Here is a 20,766-nt window from a genome sequence, read left to right as displayed (position 1 = left end):
GAGATTGAGAGAGAGAGAGAGAGAGAGAAGAATACGACAGCAAACGGTTCACAAACCCTCCTCCAAGGGCCCCCCTCTCTATGGCGAGAGAGGTCTACGCTATTGATTGCACAAATCTGGTACAATGGTCTAGATACAATGGACTTGCCAAAGATGTCGATGACAATGATGACGACGACGAGGACGGGCTGAAATCTAAAAACGCTAGGGGCTGAAATATGCAACTGCAACTTTTGACGTTCTGCTGAATACTGACACTGTGTCGGCGAGGACGGCCATGGCGACGGCGCGAGGACGACATGCTGAAAACATAGATGCTGAAATCTGCGGACAACGGGCTGAATCTGAAAACGTTGACTAATCTGATGGTATGGCGAGGACCTGCTGCGGGTGGGTGAGATCTGCGAGGCTAATGGCTGAATCTGCGAGGCTAAGTGCTGAAAACTGAAAACGCTGATGAATTGGGGTTGATCTGACGCCAGAAACTGCAAAATGCTAGGCAAGGTCTGCAACTGAAACACACCAGGCCTGATCTGTAATCTACTAACGCCAAGTGCTCGGATCTGAAAACGCTGGTTTATCTGGGTGTCCAAAAACGCCAGGTTTGTCTTGTGGCTGAAAACGCTAAGTCTTCTGCCGATCTTGCTGAGAAGGTGCACTACAAGTTACTGGAACTTCTTCTGTCTCTTCTACCAGAAATTGCTAGCGCTAGGTTTCTTTTATAGACACTTAGCAAATTTGCCCTACCCAGTTTTCCAACAAAAGTCACTTATTAAATAATAAGTGAAAAAAGAATAATTGGAAAAAATGGGTTCTATGCACTGTAAAATGCTCATGATGGGTACTGACTGTCATGATGATGATCATGTTGTGTGCAACCAAGGATATGCAACTACATTAAGTGCCTGGACATGCACGGCCTGCGCACAGGCTCACAAAGGTGCCAAAACACTTCCTAAGCTGAACTGAACCCTAGGCTTGAAGTAGCTTGTCCACATGCACATAGGGTTAGATGTACACGTGACAGTGTGATATTCTTGTGTCACATTTATCATTCCGCACGCTTGACATTTATGGAACTTGATATTATGCAACATGGAGTTCATTTCTTGGACATGAGAACAAAAGAAATCGCCATTTCCATCTTCATCGCATAGTCAAGATAAGTGGTATATTCATCTCATGTGCCCATAGCAACATCAGCCAAAAGTGCTCTCTATTGGACCAGTTAAGAGTTTGAAAAGGCAAAAGAGGATTGCAATGGCTATCTCATCTCTACCAAGGACTTCTCGTACTTAAAAATGTTTCACAATGCAAGTTAAGTCTTGCATACAAGAAACATTCTTGTTGTACTGCAAAGGATCTAGAAAAAGTGAATTTTCAAAATAATTAACATAACCATGAGGCCCACAACATGTACAAAACAACCTCAATGCTTGCTTGTGTTAAAGTTTATGCATCTCAAGCAATGCCCAATGTGATTCTAGTTATTTACTTGTCTTTTAGATATTTACTTTACATATTGTCACGTGACACATCAGACCCTATGTGTTCGTGGACAAGGTACATCATGATCAAGGTTCAGTCAATCCAATCAATCTAGATTAAAGTGATATGGCACTTTTGTGAGTCCATTCGTAGACCGTGCATGCCCAGTCACTTAGTGCAGATGCATATCCTTTGGTTGCACACAGCATGATCATAAGCATTCCCATCAGAATCCATCAGAATCAGTCAAGGGAATTTTCCAGTGCATTTAGCCTATTTTACCTATTTTTAGCATTTTTCACTTATTAATTTAAGTGACTTTCCAACAAAAGTAGGTAGGGCAATTTTGCTAAGTTTGTATATAAGCAAACTAGAGCTAGCACTATTTGGCAGAAGAGGCAGCAGGAGCTCCACGCTCAACAAACACCTTCTCAGCAGAACCCCCCCAGGAGACCTAGCGTTTTTGGTTTGGAGATCAGCCCCGGCGTTTGGCAGCTTTACCGCGACGGAACAGCAAGGAACATTAGCGTTTTCAGTTTTCAGCAGTTAGCACCCGCACATAAAGTCCCGAACCTCGCAAATCTCACCTTCCCGCAGCAGTTCCTCGCCGCACGGTCAGTTTCCGCAAAGTTTACAGTTTCAGCCCGGAAAACGCAGATTTCAACATCTACGTTTTCAGTGCGTCGTCGTCGCATCGTCATCATTGACATCGTCACCAACATAGAGTCAAAATTCAACAGATAAAAGATTAGCAGATTTCAGCCCATAGCGTTTTTGGACAGCAGATAAAAGATTACAGATTTCAGCCCTTAGGTCGACTTCGTCATCCCCGTCGTCATCGTCGACATAGCCTAGACTTGCATCAGTCTCATGCATTCCATTTGTACCAGATTGTGCAATCATAAGTAGACCACTCTCGCCGACGAGAGTGGGGCCTTCGGAGGAGGGTTTTACAACGTCTCTGGTGTCGTATCTCTCTTCTCTCTCTATCTCTCAGTCTCATACACTTGCACGCACAGTCTATTAGGACGACAGGACTTTTTCCAATCACTTTACATGGAATAGGTATGTTCATGTTTTTGTATTGGAAGTGGTTTCAGGAATTTTCATCCATGGAGATTCTTGAAGAAGAAAGAAGCAAGACTCTCGACAAAGTTGAAGCATCGAAGGAGCCACAGAAGACTGTCGCTTTCGGCGCGGCCCAAAGAAGCAAGCGTTGCAGACCTTTATGAAGTTCAATTACCGCATGACCCACGCATCAAAGTGGGCCAACGAAGAGTTCTTTCCAGGATTCCGGATGCTATTGGCGATCTCCCTCGACGCCATACAGTTTGGTATCAGTACCTCACTTTGAAAAGGAGGGGATGTCACGTGACACATCCAACCCTATGTGTCCGTGGACAAGCTACAGCATGATCAGGGTTCAGTCAGTCCAGTCAGTCTAGATTAGAAGTGATCTGGCACTTTTGTGAGTCTATTCGTAGACCGTGCATGCCCAGTCACTTAGTGTAGATGCATATCCTCTGGTTGCACACAACATGATTGTCACAAAGTGATGACGTGGTGGACAGCAAAAACCCTCATTTCTGCCAGAAACCCTAAAATTCCTGCAAACTGCCAGAAACCCTAATTTCCAAAAATCGCGGAGGCTGAAAAAAAAAATTTTGAAAATGATGAGCGACGCAAATTTTGCTTTTTCTCTACAATATGAGAAAGAGAGAGAGAATACTTTTGCTTTCAAGTCTTGACTCTCTGTGAGAGAGAGAGAGAGCAATTGCTTTTGATTTGAAGCTTTTGGGGCTCTGCTCTTGGGCATCCCTTGTAACCTTTAAATTAGTGGTGAGGGCCTCACTTCTCAGGGCATCTGGACGCAGAGTCTGAGAGTGAAACCCTAGCCACTCTCTTGTACTTTGATTTGATTAATATAAAAAGAAATACCGAAAGGTGCACCAGTCTTTGGGGCCAATATCTCTAGGCACGGACCTCTGTCGGGCCAGTGTACATCTATTGTGATCTGTGACTTGTTTTGAAGTGGTTATTTGGTGCTGTCGCGGTTGATTCTTGACTTGGGGTGTCCAAGTCTATTACAATGGTATCAGAGCACGGCCGATTTCTCTTCTACGGGAAATCCGATCCCCGAATTTTTTTTCCGCAGCACCTATGGCTTCAGGCAATGATCAGTCGACTCCCTCTGCATCTGGAGATGCGGGCTGGGATCACAACGAAGATTCAGACAGAGAGTATGGCCCGCCTCGGCCTACTCAGGCGGAGCAAAGAGAGATGGAGCGTCGTCAATTGATTGGCGATGCAACAAAGATGATGCTCAATTTTGCCAAGGATCCGAAGATGGCAAAATATATGAACCAGACCTCTTTGGAAGAGGTACAGACGGAGTGGCAGAGAACCACAACACCACTCCCGAAACCCGCTCTCAAGAAACCTTCTGCCTCCAAGAAATATACGGAGAAGGAACTGGAGAACGTGGTTGATGCACGGATTGCTCAGCTTTTCGACGTGCAAAAGAAAGACAAAAAGCACGGCAAAAAGCAAAAGAAAGGTACTGACTTCCCGGGATATTTGGGTCGTCAATCGACTTTTGACAATGCAAAGAAACAGAAGAAGCGTGTTCGATTTGAAGGAGTACCCAGTTCTTCTTCTTCTTCTGACAGTTCTTCTAGCTCTTCAGATTCGAGCGAAGAAGACACAAAAGGTAAAAAGCGAAGCAAGAAACAAAGCTTCGGAAAGGGCAAGAAAAAGGCAAAGAAGGCTACATCTCGCCCAGAGACTGACAGTTCTATTGCGGACTGGTCTACAGACAGCTCAAATTCCGATGGCGGAAACTTTTATGCGAACAAGAAGAATTTTTACAAAGCCAACCAGTATGACTTTCTCGAAGATAAAAGCAAGAAAGTCCGAGCGTTTAAGGAAGGTGGCCACTCGATCAAGTTTGATACTTTTTCAGGATACTCAGATGCTTCGAAGTCTTTGTCTTTTATACAGCAGTTTGACATCGCTTTGGCGGGAGGACGCTATTCAGAGCACTCCAAGATTCGGAGAGCTACCTCTTACCTTAAGGGGAATGCTCGTACTTGGTGGTCCACGTTTCTTTTAAACAAGAGTGCGCCAGTTAAATGGCTGAAATTTGAAAAGCTTTTTATTTCTTCTTGGTTGACGCAAGAATATGAACGAGATATACGAGCTGCTTGGAACCATCTCCGGATGACCAAGAGCGATACAGTGAATTCTTAATGTGAAAGATTCTGGAACTCTTTTCTACCCGCCTCTTCATTCAAGAAGATCTCGTTCAAAGAATAGATTGAGCGGTTTACCTTGGGTCTACCTACAAAGATCCGAGACCACCGCTTGGAACAGAAGTCAGCTTCTATTCAGGAGTTGATGAGTCATGCGAAGCGGGGTTTTGCCATTCACTCTGGCAGTCTGACCTACCCCACAGATGAGGCCATGACACAACGAGCCGAACAGATTTCTGGGAATGAAAGTACAAAGAAAAAGAGCAACCCAGAGAAAAAAAGATGCACGACCCAAGCTTACTCCTGAGGAGAGTGCTCGCTTCATCCGAGAGAGAAAGTACTTTGGGTGCGGGAACATGGACATATATCCGCGAAGTGCCCTAAAAAGGCACAGAAAGAACAGAATGGTAAAGATGACCACATGTCCTAGAGTTCGAGAGCAGCTAAGGAATGTGGCAGAAAAGGCAGATAGAAAAGCAGAACTGGTACCACATGGCGTGGGACCTGCACCGAATCTAATGAATGAAAGTACAAACTTTGCCGCTTTTGGGGCAAAGTGAAGGATCAGGAAGCTCTTTTGAAGGAGCCAAGGCCAACTTCTTTTCACTTGGAATTGGCGGCTCGATTTGGAAATTACGCCCAACAAACTGACGCCATAGGCGGAGGTAGTTCGACTGGCACCCAGATGGGATGTTGCCATTACACCGAGCATTGGCAAACTTTGTTTGCAATGACAGGGGTGTTCAGGGCACGCGAGTGACATTCTACTCGGGAACCCTTGGTACCACAAGAACTATGCCGTGGTTGACTACCGGGCCGAGAAAGCGACTTTGATAAATGAAGGGCTTAGAGATTGTACTTGATGAACTTCAGTTTCTTACTCATTCTTTTGGAAGAGAACTGAACGATGGATAAAGGTTGAATATGTTTTGACTTGATCAAAAGAACGCCAAGATTTTTCTCCACACTCATGCCGATTGCTTTTCAGAGGGCCTGAAGATACCTGGAAGCATGCCACCGAATCGGCCACCTTATCGTGTGAGCCGAGTACAGAATGAAAAGATTATGAACCCAGTGAAAGACCTCTTGGAAAAGGGTCTTGTCCAGCCTAGTACTTCACCGTATTGCTCTCCAATGTTGTTGGTTTTGAAGAAAGACGGATCTTGGAGAATGTGCATCGATTATAGCGCTCTCAACAAAATCACCATCAAGAACAGATTTCCGATTCCTAGGATCGATGATATACTCGACACGTTACGGGATCCTCGTGCTTTAGCAGGATTGACTTGAAGAGTGGATATCATCAGATCAAGATAGCGCCAGGAGATGTCTACAAGACAGCTTTTCGGACAACTTTTGGGTTATTTGAGTTTTTGGTGATGCCTTTTGGCTTAACCAATGCTCCTGCGACATTTAACCGGATGATGGACAGGATTTTTCGAGAATACAGGCTATTTGTTGGCACTTTCTTTGACGACATCATTGTTTTCTCCAAGAATGACGCAGAACACAGAGATCACCTGCTTCAAGTCTTTCAGGCATTACGAGATCACAAGTTAGTGATTAATGCAAAGAAAAGTGAATTTTTCCTACCAGAGATACACTTTTTGGGACACAGTTGTGTCAGCAGCAAGAGTGCAAATGGACCCGGCCAAGATAGAGACTATCCGTGATTGGCCCGATTTGAGGAATGTCCATGAAGTTAGAAGCTTCTTGGGACTGTGTTTGTACTACAGGCGGTTCATACGAAAGTTTGCAGAGGTTGCTTCCCCTTTGCATACCTTGACACAGAAAGGAGTACCTTTTTCGTGGGGACCCACAAAGGTCACTGCCTTTCGGACATTGAAAGAGAAATTGACTACGGGACCTATTTTGACTTTGCCGGACTTGCAGAAGTCATTTGAAGTATATTGTGATGCTTGTGGTCGTAGTCTGGGTGCGGTTTTGATGCAAGAAGGCCATGTCATAGCTTACGAGAGCCGTTTGTTCTCTAGGCCGGAGATGACAGCACAGATCTATGAGAAAGAGCTTTTGGCGGTTATCCACGCTCTTACTCAGTGGCGGCATTACCTACTCGGAGCGGATTTTACTGTCTTTACAAACCATCAAAGTTTGCGCTACTTCTTGTCACAGAAGCAGCTTTCGGAAAAGCAGATGCGGTGGGCGAACATCTTGTCACAGTTCCACGTCCAGATTGTCCATGTGAGGGACAGAAGAATGTGGTGGCAGATACTTTGTCTCGGAAACCGTTGGTTCTGGCTATTTTCCGCGATACATCATAGGAGCTTCGAGGATATGGTCGATCAGTATGCCACAGATACAAATTTTGGAAATATTTTCACACGGCTACGGGATGGGGAGACACTAGCTGGATACTCCCTTCGGGAAGGCTACTTGATGAAAAAGACTATGTTGTGCGTTACACAGCCGTTGAGGGATAAGGTTATGACTGAATGCCACTGTCCACCTTTTACGGGTCACCGCAGCATTGCTACCACCATGAAAGGGGTAGAGAGATATTTCTTCTTTGGGCCGAGACTCAAAAAAGATGTGGAAGAGTTTGTGCGCAGTTGCTTGGTATGCCAGAAGGTCAAGTTTGACAGGCATAAGGCACAAGGATTGTTACAGCCTTTACCCGTACCCACCCACCCCTCGGAAAGTATTGCAATGGATTTCATTTTTAATCTCCTGAGAACACAGAAAGATCACGATGATTTTCCGATTACTTGGCACGTCTGAAACGATTGTCTCCGACAGAGACCCCAGATTTATGAGTTTGTTTTGGAAGGCAATTTGGGAGAACATTGGCACGCAGTTGCAGTTCTCGTCATCGTTCCACTTGCAGACTGACGGGCAATTTGAGATTGCCAATTCAGTGATTTTAGATTTATTGAAGTCTTGTATCTTGGATCAGAAGACTCAATGGGAAAAGAACTTACCTTTGGTGGAATTTGCCTATAATAACACGATACACTCTTCGACGGGGAAGACGCCATGTGAGATTGTTGAAAGTGCTGCGAAGGTTCCATCCTTCCTGAGCACGAAATATTAGATATTTGAAGCGGATGAATATTCGCGAGATTTGGATACGACTTTTGCCAAGGTTCGCAAGACTTTGCAGGAGTCTCAAGAACGACAGAAAAAGGCAGCGGATCGCCATCGTCGCGACTTGAAATTGAAGGAGAATGATTGGGTGCTCTTACTTTTGAGAAGGCACGCCTACGAAAGAAAAAGGGAAAGGAGAGGCTTTTTCCAAACCTTAGTATGTGATACTATGGACCTTTCCAGATCACTGACAAGATAAATGATGTCTCCTTCCGATTGAAACTGCCAGATACTTGGAGGATTCATAATGCATTGCATGTGAGTCTCTTGAACCCTGTTAAGGGTGATGTGTCTGATGATGGGGAGCCTGATGAGCAACCCGAAGTGGAAGAAAACGAGGAGATCCTTGTTCCTGAACAAATTTTGGCACATAACGATACGAAGAAAGGTAAAGTCCGAAGGCGGTTCTTGGTTTAGTTCAAGAACTTTCCTGCATTTGATGCGAAGTGGATGGAGGAGGAGGACCTCGCAGATACTCCTCGGATTGTGAAACTTTACCTCGATGTTTTGGTTTAGCATAGTCTACTCCAAACGGAACCCAGAATTCAGCTTGGCCGGAGATCTGGTGCAGTGGGATGCACAAGAGGGGAGTCACTCCACTCCTTTGTCAACAGATGCCTCGATTTTGATACTAAAGTCACTGATGTCTCTTTGAGCTTCAGGGATACTGAGAGCTGACAGTATTCTGCTGGATGACTTTATGAAATGGAATTCCTGATTATGATACTGATTTGTTCTTGACTTCTTGTGACTGCAGGAACTGATAGACGAAATGACTGCAGCATTTTGGTCTACTTGATCTCGAATAGACATGGTTGCAATAGGGGTTAGTCAATCGGACATCGATGAGGTCCCGATTGGACCTAGATGTGATTGCTAGCTACATTGCCAATAAATCATGGTCTAAGATCCGAATGAATGTTGAATGTCATGTGATGTCCTGTGATGTCAGGTGATGTCCTGTGATGTCGTGTGATGTGACTGTCGATTTTGTACATGCGCTAGATGTGTGTTCCTAGTACGTAGGTACTAACAGTCAGTGTCTGCTAAGACGGTTTATGGCTTTTGTCGGTTTTGCAGGCGTAATCGCGGTCGATTACAATGCTTTCAAGAGGGGGGTATGTCACAAAGTGATGACGTGGTGGACAGCAAAAACCCTCATTTCTGCCAGAAACCCTAAAATTCCTGCAAACCCTAATTTCTGCCAGAAACCCTAATTTCCGAAAATCGCGGAGGCTGAAAAAAAAAATTTGAAAATGATGAGCGACGCAAATTTTGCTTTTTCTCTACAATATGAGAAAGAGAGAGAGAATGCTTTTGCTTTCAAGTTTTGACTCTCTGTGAGAGAGAGAGAGAGAGAGAGCAATTGCTTTTGATTTAAAGCTTTTGGGGCTCTGCTTTTGGGCATCCCTTGTAACCTTTAAATTAGTGGTGAGGGCCTCACTTCTCAGGGCATCTGGACGCAGAGTCTGAGAGTGAAACCCTAGCCACTCTCTTGTACTTTGATTTGATTAATATAAAAAGAAATACCGAAAGGGGCGCCAGTCTTTGGGGCCAATATCTCTAGGCACGGAACTCCGCAGGGCCAGTGTACATCTATTGTGATCTGTGACTTGTTTAGAAGTGGTTATTTGGTGCTGTCGCGGTTGATTCTTGACTTGGGGTGTCCAAGTCTGTTACATGATCATAAGCATTCCCATCAGAATCCATCAAAATCAGTCATGGAATTTTCCAGTGCATTTAGCCTATTTTACCTATTTTTGGCATTTTTCACTTATTAATTTAAGTGACTTTCCAACAAAAGTAGGTAGGGCAATTTTGCTAAGTTTGTATATAAGCAAACTAGAGCTAGCACTATTTGGCAGAAGAGACAGCAGGAGCTCCACGCTCAACAGACACCTTCTCAGCAGAAAACCCCCCCCCTCCCCAAGGAGACCTAGCGTTTTTGGTTTGCAGATCAGCCCCGACGTTTTGCAGCTTTACCGCTATAATGGAATTGGCCTATTTAGTTTGAGAGTAACGGAAATTAATGAGAGTACTTTTGAAAAATGACTTTGTGAGCATAGCGGGTGAACATAATTGAATATAGCAACATAATCATAGCAATTAGTTAACTTGGCATGAACAATACTTTTGCAAGAGAGAGAATTTAGAGAACATGACAACAGTTGAGGACCGGATTTATGTGGAGCCGGTCCCCCCTCCAATAGGCATTTGTATTATGATTTCTCCCATTAAGAGAGACTTGTTACAATACAATCTTTGTGTTCCTTGTGACCTAGGTGATGCAATGAAGATGGAAAGCTTCATGCATCACAAACATAACATAAACTTGAAGAAAGCTTTAACTATCCCAAGCCTCAGTCCCAAGACCTCAAAGAGGAAGAAGAAACGTTTCGTAGGAGAAAGAATTAGTTCCTCACTTATCATAACTCTTGTTGCTAGCATACATAATAGCATAGTAATGAAGAAGAAGGAGATGGCAAGCTTAAGCATTGAAGCATGGCTCTTGGTTGGATTTGCACTCCATATCCAAGACTGTTGGTGTAAGCTCTCAACCTCTACTTGCTTGGAGAAGGAGAGGGAGCTCTTGCACTTTGCATAGCACACAATGAGAGTGTGTGTGTGTGTGTGGATGAGTATACCCCCCTAAGCAACCCCCTTGCTTGCTTGGGTCAACCCCCCCTTGTAGCTCATGCTTGAAGCTCATTGGACCCCTCCAGGCCTAGCCAATCACAAGCAGGAGGCATTACAAGCAGCAAGGGTAGCCTTGATATAAGTATCCCCCTTTCCCCTTTGAGAGAGAGGGCTAGATAAATGCTAAATCAATTAATTAAATCTCCTAAATTATTATTGGACCCCTTGGGTGGCCAACCAATAGGCTTCAAGCACACCATGAGGGCAACATGAGGAGGAACTTGACAAGTGTCCCTCTTGCTTTCTTTGTACCATGCATGCCTTGTGTGAGTGTATGGGTGTTCTCTCTCATCCCCCCTCATGTAGGGCTCGCCCCCTCCTTGTAGGGATTGAATATTTGACTTTTTGACACCTCAAGCTCCTCAAACATAGGCCCAGTTCCCACCACAAGCTTGGTCGTTAAGCACTTTAAGCTTAGGTTAGGTTCTCACCTTAAGTGCAACCCTAGCATCTCAAGCATGTCAAGCACCTCAAGCATCTCAATAATTAAGCACCTCAAGCATCTCAAGCACCTCAATCATCAAGCATGACAAGCAGGACAAGCACCTCGAGCTGGGTCGGGTTCCCGCGCCTCAAGGTCAGCCCTAGCTTACCTAAGGTCAAAGGACTTTTACACACATTATTGGAGGTCTTCAATGAAGCTAACCCTAAGGTCTTATGCTCCGTTGGTTAGCCTTGCTCTTTGATAGACCATCTCTCATTTGGGCCCCTTTACCATTTACCCCATGTTGAGATAGATCTATAAGCACATGTCTATATCTTAACCCTTGTTCCCGTTTATTCTCCCACATTAAGTGATCAGTTTAATATGAGAGAATCATTTGGGTTGGTTAGATATTAGATATTAGATTTTATGACAACCGCGACGGAACAGCAAGGAGCATTAGCGTTTTCAGTTTTCAGCAGTTAGCACCCGCAGATAAAGTCCCGAACCTCGCAGATCTCACCTTCCCGTAGCAGTTCCTCGCCGCACGGTCAGTTTCCGCAAGGTTTACAGTTTCAGCCCGGCAAACGCAGATTTCAGCATCTGCGTTTTCAGCGCGTCGTCGTCGCATCGTCTCATCGACATCGTCACCAACATAGAGTCAGAATTCAGCAGATAAAAGATTAGCAGATTTCAACCCATAGCATTTTTGGACAACTGTAACAGACTTGGACACTCCAAGTCAAGAATCAACCGCGACAGCACCAAATAACCACTTCAAAACAAGTCACAGATCACAATAGATGTACAATGGCCCAGCAGAGTTCCGTACCTAGAGATATTGGCCCCAAAGACTTGCGCCCCTTTCGGTATTTCTTTTTGTATTAATCAATCATCAAAGTACAAGAGAGCGGTTAGGGTTTCACTCTCAGACTCTACGTCCAGATGCTCTGAGAAGCGAGACCCTCACCACTTATTTAAAGGTTACAAGGGATACCCAAAAGCAGAGCCCCAAAAGCTTTTAAAATAAAAAAGCATCAGTTCTCTCTCTCTCTTAGAGAGTCTTTTCTCTTTTTTTTATAAAAAACAGCAAAATTCGCGTCGCTCATCATTTTTCAAAAACAAAAAATTCAACCTTTGCAATTTCCAGAAATTAGGGTTTCTGGCAGAAATTAGGGTTTGCAGGAATTTTAGGGTTTCTGTTGTCCGCCACGTCATCACTCTGTGGCATACCCCCCTCTTGAAAGCATTGTAATCGACCACGATTACGCCTGCAAAACCGACAAAAGCCATAAACCGTCTTAGCAGACACTGACTGTTAGTACCTACGTACTAGGAACACACATCTAGCACATGTACAAAATCGACAGTCACATCACACGACATCACAGGACATCACTAGACATCACAGGACATCACATGACATTCAACATTCATTCGGATCTTAGACCATGATTTATCGGCAATGTAGCTAGCAATCACATCTAGGTCCAATCGGGACCTCATCGATGTCCGATTGACTAACCCTATTGCAACCATGTCTATTCGAGATCAATCAGACCAAAATGCTGCAGTCATTTCGTCTATCAATTCCTGCACTCACAAGAAGTCAAGAACAAATTAGTATCATAATCAGGAATTCCATTTCATAAAGTCATCCAGCAGAATACTGTCAGCTCGCAGTATCCCTGAAGCTCAAAGAGACATCAGTGACTTTAGTGTCAAAATCAAGGCATCTGTTGACAAGGGAGCGGACTGACTCCCCTCTTGTGCATCCCACTGCACCAAATCTCCGGCCAAGCTGAATTCTGGGTTCCGTTTGGAGTAGACTATGCTAAACCAAAACATCAGGGTAAAGTTTCACAATCCGAGGAGTATCTGCGAGGTCCTCCTCCTCCATCCACTTCGCATCAAATGCAGGAAAGTTCTTGAACTTAACCAAGAACCGCCTTCGGACTTTACCTTTCTTCGTATCGTTATGTGCCAAAATCTGTTCAGGAACAAGGATCTCCTCGTTTTCTTCCACTTCGGGTTGCTCATCAGGCACATCACCCTTAACAGGTTTCAAGAGACTCACATGCAATGCATTGTGAATCCTCCAAGTATCTGACAATTTCAATCAGAAGGAGACATCATTTATCTTGTCAGTGATCTGGAAAGGTCCGTAGTATCGCATACTAAGGTTTGGAAAAAGCCTCTCCTTTCCCTTTTTCTTTCGTAGGCGTGCCTTGTCAAAACGTAAGAGCACCCAATCATCCTCCTTCAAATTCAAGTCGCGACGATGGCGATCCGCTGCCTTTTTCTGTCGTTCTTGAGACTCCTGCAAAGTCTCGCAAACCTTGACAAAAGCCGTATCCAAATCTCGCGAATATTCATCCGCTTCCAATATCTAATCTTTCGTGCTGAGGAAGGATGGAACCTTCGCAGCACTTTCAACAATCTCACATGGCGTCTTCCCCGTCGAAGAGTGTATCGTGTTATTGTAGGCAAATTCCACCAAAGGTAAGTTCTTTTCCCATTGAGTCTTCTGATCCCAGATACAAGACTTCAATAAATCTAAAACCACTGAATTGGCAATCTCAGATTGCCCGTCAGTTTGCAAGTGGAACGATGACGACAACTGCAACCGCGTGCCAATGTTCTCCCAAATTGCCTTCCAAAACAAACTCATAAATCGGGGTCTCTGTCGGAGACAATCGTCTCAGACTTGCCATGTAATTGGAAAATCATCGTGATCATTCTGTGTAATCGGGAGATCAAAAATGAAATCCATTTCAATACTTTACCAGGGGCGGGTGGGTATGGGTAAAGGGTGTAACAATCCCTGTGCCTTATGCCTGTCAAACTTGACCTTCTGGCATACTGCGCACAACTCTTCCACGTCCTTTTTGAGTCACGGCCAATAGAAGTATCTCTCTACCCCTTTCATGGTGGTAGCAATGCCGCGGTGACCCATAAAAGGTGGACAGTGGCATTCAGTCATAACCTTTTTCCTCAACGGCTGTGTAACGCACAACATAGTCTTTTTCATCAAGTAGCCTTCTCGAAGGGAGTATCCCGCTACTGTCTCCCCATCCCGTATCCGTGTGAAAATATCTGCAAAATCTGTATCTGTGGCATACTGATCGACCATATCCTCGAAGCTCCTATGATGTATCGCGGAAATAGCCAGAACCAACGGTTTCCTAGACAAAGCATCTGCCACCACATTCTTCTGTCCTTGTACATGGACAATCTGGAAGTGGAACTGTGACAAGATGTTCGCCCCAAAGACTGGCGCCCCTTTCGGTATTTCTTTTTGTATTAATCAATCATCAAAGTACAAGAGAGCGGTTAGGGTTTCACTCTCAGACTCTGCGTCCAGATGCTCTGAGAAATAAGACCCTCACCACTTATTTAAAGGTTACAAGGGATGCCCAAAAGCAGAGCCCCAAAAGCTTTTAAAATAAAAAGCATAAGTTCTCTCTCTCTCTCTTAGAGCGTCTTTTCTCTTTTTTTTATAAAAAAAAAGCAAAATTCGCGTCGCTCATCATTTTTCAAAAAAAAAAATTTCAACCTTCGCGATTTCCGGAAATTAGGGTTTCTGGCAAGGGTTTCTGTTGTCCGCCACGTCATCACTTTGTGACAACAACAAATAAAAGATTGCAGATTTCAGCCCTTAGGTCAACTTCGTCATCCCCGTCGTCATCATCGACATAGCCTAGACTTGCATCAGTCTCATGCATTCCATTTGTACCAGATTGTGCAATCATAAGTAGACCACTCTCTCCGACGAGAGTGGCGCCTTCGGAGGAGGGTTTTACAACGTCTCTGGTGTCGTATCTCTCTTCTCTCTCTATCTCTCAGTCTCATACACTTGCACGCACAGTGTCCATTCACTTTGTTTGTGATCATAGCACTCTCTCATTAAGAACGGAAGGCTCTCCCTTCCATAAGAACAAAAGGAACCTTGAGCACAGTTCGGAGCACTCATCTTGAGCAAAGCGCAAACATTCATTCTGCAGCACCTAACACATATTGACACGATTCTAGTTAGGGAAATTTCCGTTGGGTAGCATTTAAGCAAACCCAAGCCTCCATTGTATCGATGGCGACGATGCGACGACGACGCACTGAAAGCGCAGATGCTGAAATCTGCGTTTTTCGGGCTGAATCTGCAAACTATGTTGGATCTGACCGTGCGGCAAGGATCTGCTGTGGGAAGGTGAGATCTGCGAGGTTTGGGGTCTCTGCTGCGATGTCTGAATGCTAAAAACTAGAAACGCTAGTGCTTACTGAGGTTCCGTCGCGATGAATCTGCAAAACGCCGAGGTTGATCTGCAAACCAAAAACGCTAGGGCTGGTTCTGTCTTGCTCGAGAAATCTGCTAACGCTAGGGCTGATCTGTTGTGTTGCTGTGGAATCTGCTATCTTGCTGTGGAATCTGCTAATGCTAGGGCTGATCTGCTATCTTGCTGTCGCCGGGGCTGATCTGCAATGCAAACGCCAGGGCTAATCTGTCATGCTAAAACGCTAGGCTTTCAGATGGGCTGAAAACGCTAGGTCTATTGCGGGAAGGTGGTCTTGATGAGAAGGTGCCTGTTGAACGCGAAGTTCCTGCTACCTCTTCTGCCAGAAAGTGCTAGCGCTAGGGTTTCTTATATACTTGCCAAGTCAGATTGCCCTACCGAGTTCCCAACAAAAGTCACTTAAAAATAATAAGTGAAAATTGGCTTAAATAGGGAAAATAGGTCTATGCACTGTAAAAATGCTCCTGATGGGTTCTAATGGAAATCTGATAGTCATGCTATGTGAAACCAGAGAGGATATGCATCTACTCTAAGTGTCTGGACATGCACGGTCTGCGAACAGACTCACAAAAGTTCCAGATCACTTCCTAAACTAGTCTGACTGAACTGAACTGAACCCTTGTCATAAGTAGCTTGTCCACGTACACATAGGGTTAGATGTGCATGTGACACTCAATCAACCCAGTGTGGTGGCTGGCTTCGGCAACGTTTTGAAATGCTTTCAAGAAGGGCTGCGGTTATGCTTTGTTCGGCTAAAGTGTGGCCTCATGAGACAGTTTTTACTCAACACACGGCTATGGATAGTGCATCATCTTGCACCTAGTTAGCGGCCTCAGCACACTTGAAGTTCACAAGGAGCCGAGAACCCATTTGTCACGGGACCAAAGGCAAATGCGTGAGCTCGCAAGAGGACAAAGGCAAAGGCAAGCTTGATGGGGATATCAATGACAAGGTTCCACCGAGGAAATTGGCATGGCAAATGTAGCGAAGGTCACAATGGTCTCGAAGCAAGATTTCTAGCCCGGCACTGCAACATGCTTAAGCCAGAGAGAGGCTTGTGAGCGGCAAAGAGGGGCAATCGGTGCTCTCTATACTTGATTTGGACCCGTGTGTCGTTCACGTTATGGGTGTTTGAACCCATGTGTCGGAGTTCAAGGCACATGCATTTGGCAAGGAACCAACATGATGTATACAAAACACTACGGACATGTGCACAATCCATTGTTGTTGGCCGGATTATGGACACAATGTGTTCCGAAGTTCATTGTCTAGGAAAATCTTGAGCGTGATGTGTTCACAATTCATGAATGGGGATTCTTGGCCAAGTTGGTTGGTTCAACAAACCCTCTCTCTTTCTCTTTCTCGTGCATTCTCCCCATGCTCTACGCTTCCACATTGTTGACTTAGACAGCTTGACCTTTACCCTGAGCAAGGTAGTGGGGTGTATCCCCTTTCTCGTGTTTGAAAGATTCATGGAGATTGAATTTGCAGAAAAACTTCAAAGATCTAGTGATTTAAAGCCTGTTTAATAGCCTCTGCATAATAGAAATCAATGGTTCTCCAACAAGGCTAGACATTGGCAACTCCGGAGTCAAATCACCAAAGGTGTCTTGTGAACATAAACAGGCAATGCTTGAAGGCATTGATAAGACGGGGTCTCCAGCTAGGCAGAAGCCCACATTTGTGTGCTTGTCAAGCCAACGAGAAGGATGTCAGATCCCAAAAATTTTAAAGCAGACAACAAAGGAGGCACCTGCAATGTTGCATTTTAACAGGCTAGGAACAATACCTGATGAGTGGAAAATAGAAACTGTGAAACAACAAAGCGGTAAAAAGCAAAAATGCAGAAGAGCGGGGATAAACATGTAAGGATTCGGGTTCCTCAGACCCATCATTGGTGTACCAGAACGTACGTGTGTGTGTGTGTGTGTGTGTGTGTGTGTGTGTGTGTGTGGAGCGCACCCAAGGCAAAACAAACAAGGGTGATGAGCAGACCAAGATCGGGAGTTACGTGTAGATGGTGCCTCGGCTATCATTCCTGTTTTCTGTGACGTTGGCGATTTTCTGCATCACAGACGCTACCTCCTGTGCAACGCTTGCTTTCGCCATTTTCAAGAGGCAGCATTTGCCTGTTCACTTCACCCTGCTCCCGAGAGAGACGGAGAGCTGGTTGATGAAGGGTCGCTTCAGAATGGCGTCGTGGCATGTAAATCTTAAGGCTGTTTGAAAACTAGTCATAATAAGGTGGAGGGGCCAATACCTTATGACTAAAGAACAAAGGGTCTTGAATGAAGACCCCGTCGTCGGATCCACGGAGGAGCACAAAAGCAGAGACGTGTTGCATCGTTAGATTTTAAAAAGTAAATTCGAATAAATTTTGTAAATTCGGACATCTGAGATGTAAACTCAGACAAACGTAAATACGTATAAAGTCACCCCCATTTCAACCAAATTATCGCGCGTGCCCTGTTAGCACATTGAAATGCCATAGCGCATGTCTGGGTTCGAGTCGCGCTGAGGGAAGCGTCGTCGTTTTTTTCTTCGTCAAATCTCCTCGAGATCCTCACCGTCCGCCATCCGTCGTCGATTCCATGACCGGGTCTTCATTCAAGACCCCATGCCATTTAGTCACGAGGGGGCCAATACTATGGCACCATAATTGAGATCCCTCTTATTGACAGCTCAGCACTTGGACAAGACCCTAAGGGTACCCCAAAGGTGAATGCACCGTGCCCTTCCACACCAAAAAAATATGAGCACGTTGGTGGTGCCTTTTTTATGATAGCAAGCGATTTCAATTTTATTGTGTTAAAACAAGTGATAAAATCACCAGGCCTGCCCTTGAGAGAAAGGGCGAAAGGTGAAAAGTCCACCATTGCAATTTAAAAAAGTAGCCAAAGCAGTCTTGCTTTCTCTCTCCATGTTGGACACTTGACCTTGAGAGAAAGGGTGAAAGGTGAAAAGTCCATCGTTGCAATTTAAAATAGTAGTCAAAGCAGTTTTTCTTTCTCTCTCCATCTTGGATAGATGTGCATGGATTCAGCAATGGTCTCTTGTCTCACCTGCTTACTTGCTCTTGCGGTGCTATACTCTGGTATGAAGGCGAATTGAAGCCCTTGACAACTCTAGCGTCTAGGTCTCTTTTGTGTTTGTAATGCATGAAAGGGACACCAGCAACTACATTGTTGAGAAAGAGAGAGAGAGGGAGAGGGAGAGAGAGAGAGAGAGAGAGAGAGAGAGAGAGAGAGAGAGAGAGAGCAACGTGTGTTTGTATGAGAGCAAAAGCGTGAGTGGGTAAAGCCTATCGCTTTAGAGAGTCATGTGCAAGCATGGACTCTCTTCTCTCTTAGGAATCGGGGTCTCCCTGTCGTTCTCATGCTCTCAACTACAATTGTTGCTTGACCTCTATCGCACATAACTGTACATGTTGCCACTTTGTTGTACTTGTGAAACTCATATAATTAAGCTATGAAACACATGGATTATTGAACTACACAAGCATTAAGATATTCTCATCACGGTCACTGGGGCACTGATTCCGCCTCAGCCACCGGCTGTAGCAGCAGGTCTGCCACCGCTTGGAATTTCTCGCTGTTGACGTGTCATCAATTACAAGGTCTCGTAATTCTCGTTGCTGTTGACTTGTCAGAAGGGCAGCGATGCGTGATGGCCGGGAATGTGCTCTGGTCAGCCCATTCCACAGCACACTCCCAGCTCCCGCCGGTTGCGTGACCTGTGGAATGGGCCTCCCAGAGCCCATTCCCTACTCCTTAAAACTCAAAAACGTGAGATCGTTGTAACAACTACAAGTTGAGAAAGCCCTAGCTTTAAAAAATGAAGAATGTTTTAGAATTGCGCCTCTACAAGCATCACATTCCTAGAAACAAAACATCTATCATACTGCAAAGTTATTTTCTTGTAAAAACATCCTCTGTTGCAACTTGATTAAAAGGCATCTAATAAACAAAATGAAGAGGTGATAAATTACAACATAAATGCTTGTGTGCAGTGCAATATGCAGGTTCTATGTTTACCACATTTCAAATTATTGTGAGTATTGTTACTTAGAATCTAGTTGCAGAACTTGTTTCTTCCATCATTACTGAGTAATACAGTTCTTATTTCTACAGATTATTCACTAGGCTGACTGACATGTTTGATGGACTTTAAAACACTTGAGATATAAAGGCTGATGTTTCTATGTGCTAGTAGACATATCATCTTCCATGGACAAAACATCAGATTTCATCTTTTTGAAGGGCATCCAATTGCAAGGCCCCGCCTAAGCAAATGCCGCCCAACTCGCTCCCTGTCAGACAACCTTGATCTCGATTGTTTCGCCCAACTCGCTCCATGTCGGACTGCCCCAACGTCCTCCATTTCCCTGTCTCAGCACCACCCTGACCTCCGCCCCTCGACATTAATTCTAGTTCACCAAGTCGTCCACCTACCCAACAGCCTCTGTCGGTGTAAATCCACACACTGCGCATGCCTTACTTAGAGACTTGGCAAACTCACCCAGAGTACCATTGGTGGTTGTACAGAGGGCCCAATATGAAGGGAACGAACTAATATGGAGGATGGGCTCCCTTCACAAAATGAGAGAGATAGCAGGAACTAAGGCGAACAATAGACACCTCTGGATCTGCTGGGAGTGAAAAGGGTGAACTGCAGCGACCTCTGAATCTGCTGGGAGTGAAAGGGTGAACTGCAGCGACCAAATTCTGCACATCCCCATGGAAGCATAGGTAGCGATGCTTAGTCGCCTAGCACTCCCAAACGGTAATCCGTAATCCCTTTCACCTGTACAGACATGTACACATGGCAGAGATAGATAGAGAGGGAGAGAAAATGCAGCTTACGTCCCGTGCATCCTCAGCTCTTCGCCCTCCTCTACGACCTTGACTACAGTCCGCAACACTCATACCCTCGTGAGCTCAGGTCGTTGCCCTGCTCACCTTGGGTTGGATTAATGCCACGTCAAGGCTGTTGGTCGCCAATGCTACCTTGCTTGTGTGTGAGATAATTCCCCCCAATCTTACACTACTGCTCGACGCCCACTCCGCACACACACACACACACACACACACACAGAGAGAGAAAGAGAGAGAGAGAGAGAGAGAAGAAGATTGTCTTAACGTCGTAGCAAGCTATCTCAAGAGACCGACGAGGAGAGAGGTTTGTGTCCTCTTCTTGCACCATGACTGGCTCTGTATACATTAGGGCTCGAGGATAGCAAATGGAGCCATGTGGCCTACCATAGCCTCACATGTACACAGTGAGACACACAATAGCTATGGAAGCTTTCTTGTACGAGAGAGAGAGAGAGAGAGAGAGAGAGAGAGAGAGAGAGAGAGAGAGAGAGAGAGAGAGAGAGATCTTGACTACCAAAGCCTCAAATGTGCACAGTTCCACGCAGTAACACAAACACACACACACACACATAGCTATGGAAGCTCTCTTGTACGCGAGAAAGAGAGAGAGAGCGCTTGGAAATGAGGTCCATGTCGAG

At 45.0% G+C, this 20,766-nt stretch overlaps 1 protein-coding gene across 2 annotated transcripts in view; it reads right to left on the bottom strand.

Moving 5' to 3' along the window:
* The window catches only part of LOC147451461 (uncharacterized), a 101,163-nt gene extending 83,683 nt beyond the window's left edge, over window positions 1-17,480 (bottom strand). Inside the window, exon 1 of one of the 2 annotated variants that reach the window (XM_086520359.1) lies at window positions 17,266-17,480. In XM_086520359.1, coding sequence (XP_086376485.1) covers window positions 17,266-17,363 — 98 coding nt within the window. In that variant the 5' untranslated portion in view covers window positions 17,364-17,480. Of the gene's footprint in view, window positions 1-17,249 lie in introns of both variants that reach the window. The other variant, XM_086520360.1, reaches the window with a different exon arrangement.
* Window positions 17,481-20,766: the final 3,286 nt, after the last annotated feature.

Source organism: Adiantum capillus-veneris, chromosome 9, assembly GCF_014529385.1.
Source record: "Adiantum capillus-veneris isolate H3 chromosome 9, ASM1452938v2, whole genome shotgun sequence".
Taxonomy (NCBI): domain Eukaryota; kingdom Viridiplantae; phylum Streptophyta; class Polypodiopsida; order Polypodiales; family Pteridaceae; genus Adiantum; species Adiantum capillus-veneris.
The sequence above is the reverse complement of the archived record's forward strand: the minus strand, read 5'-3'. Positions and strand labels throughout refer to the sequence as shown.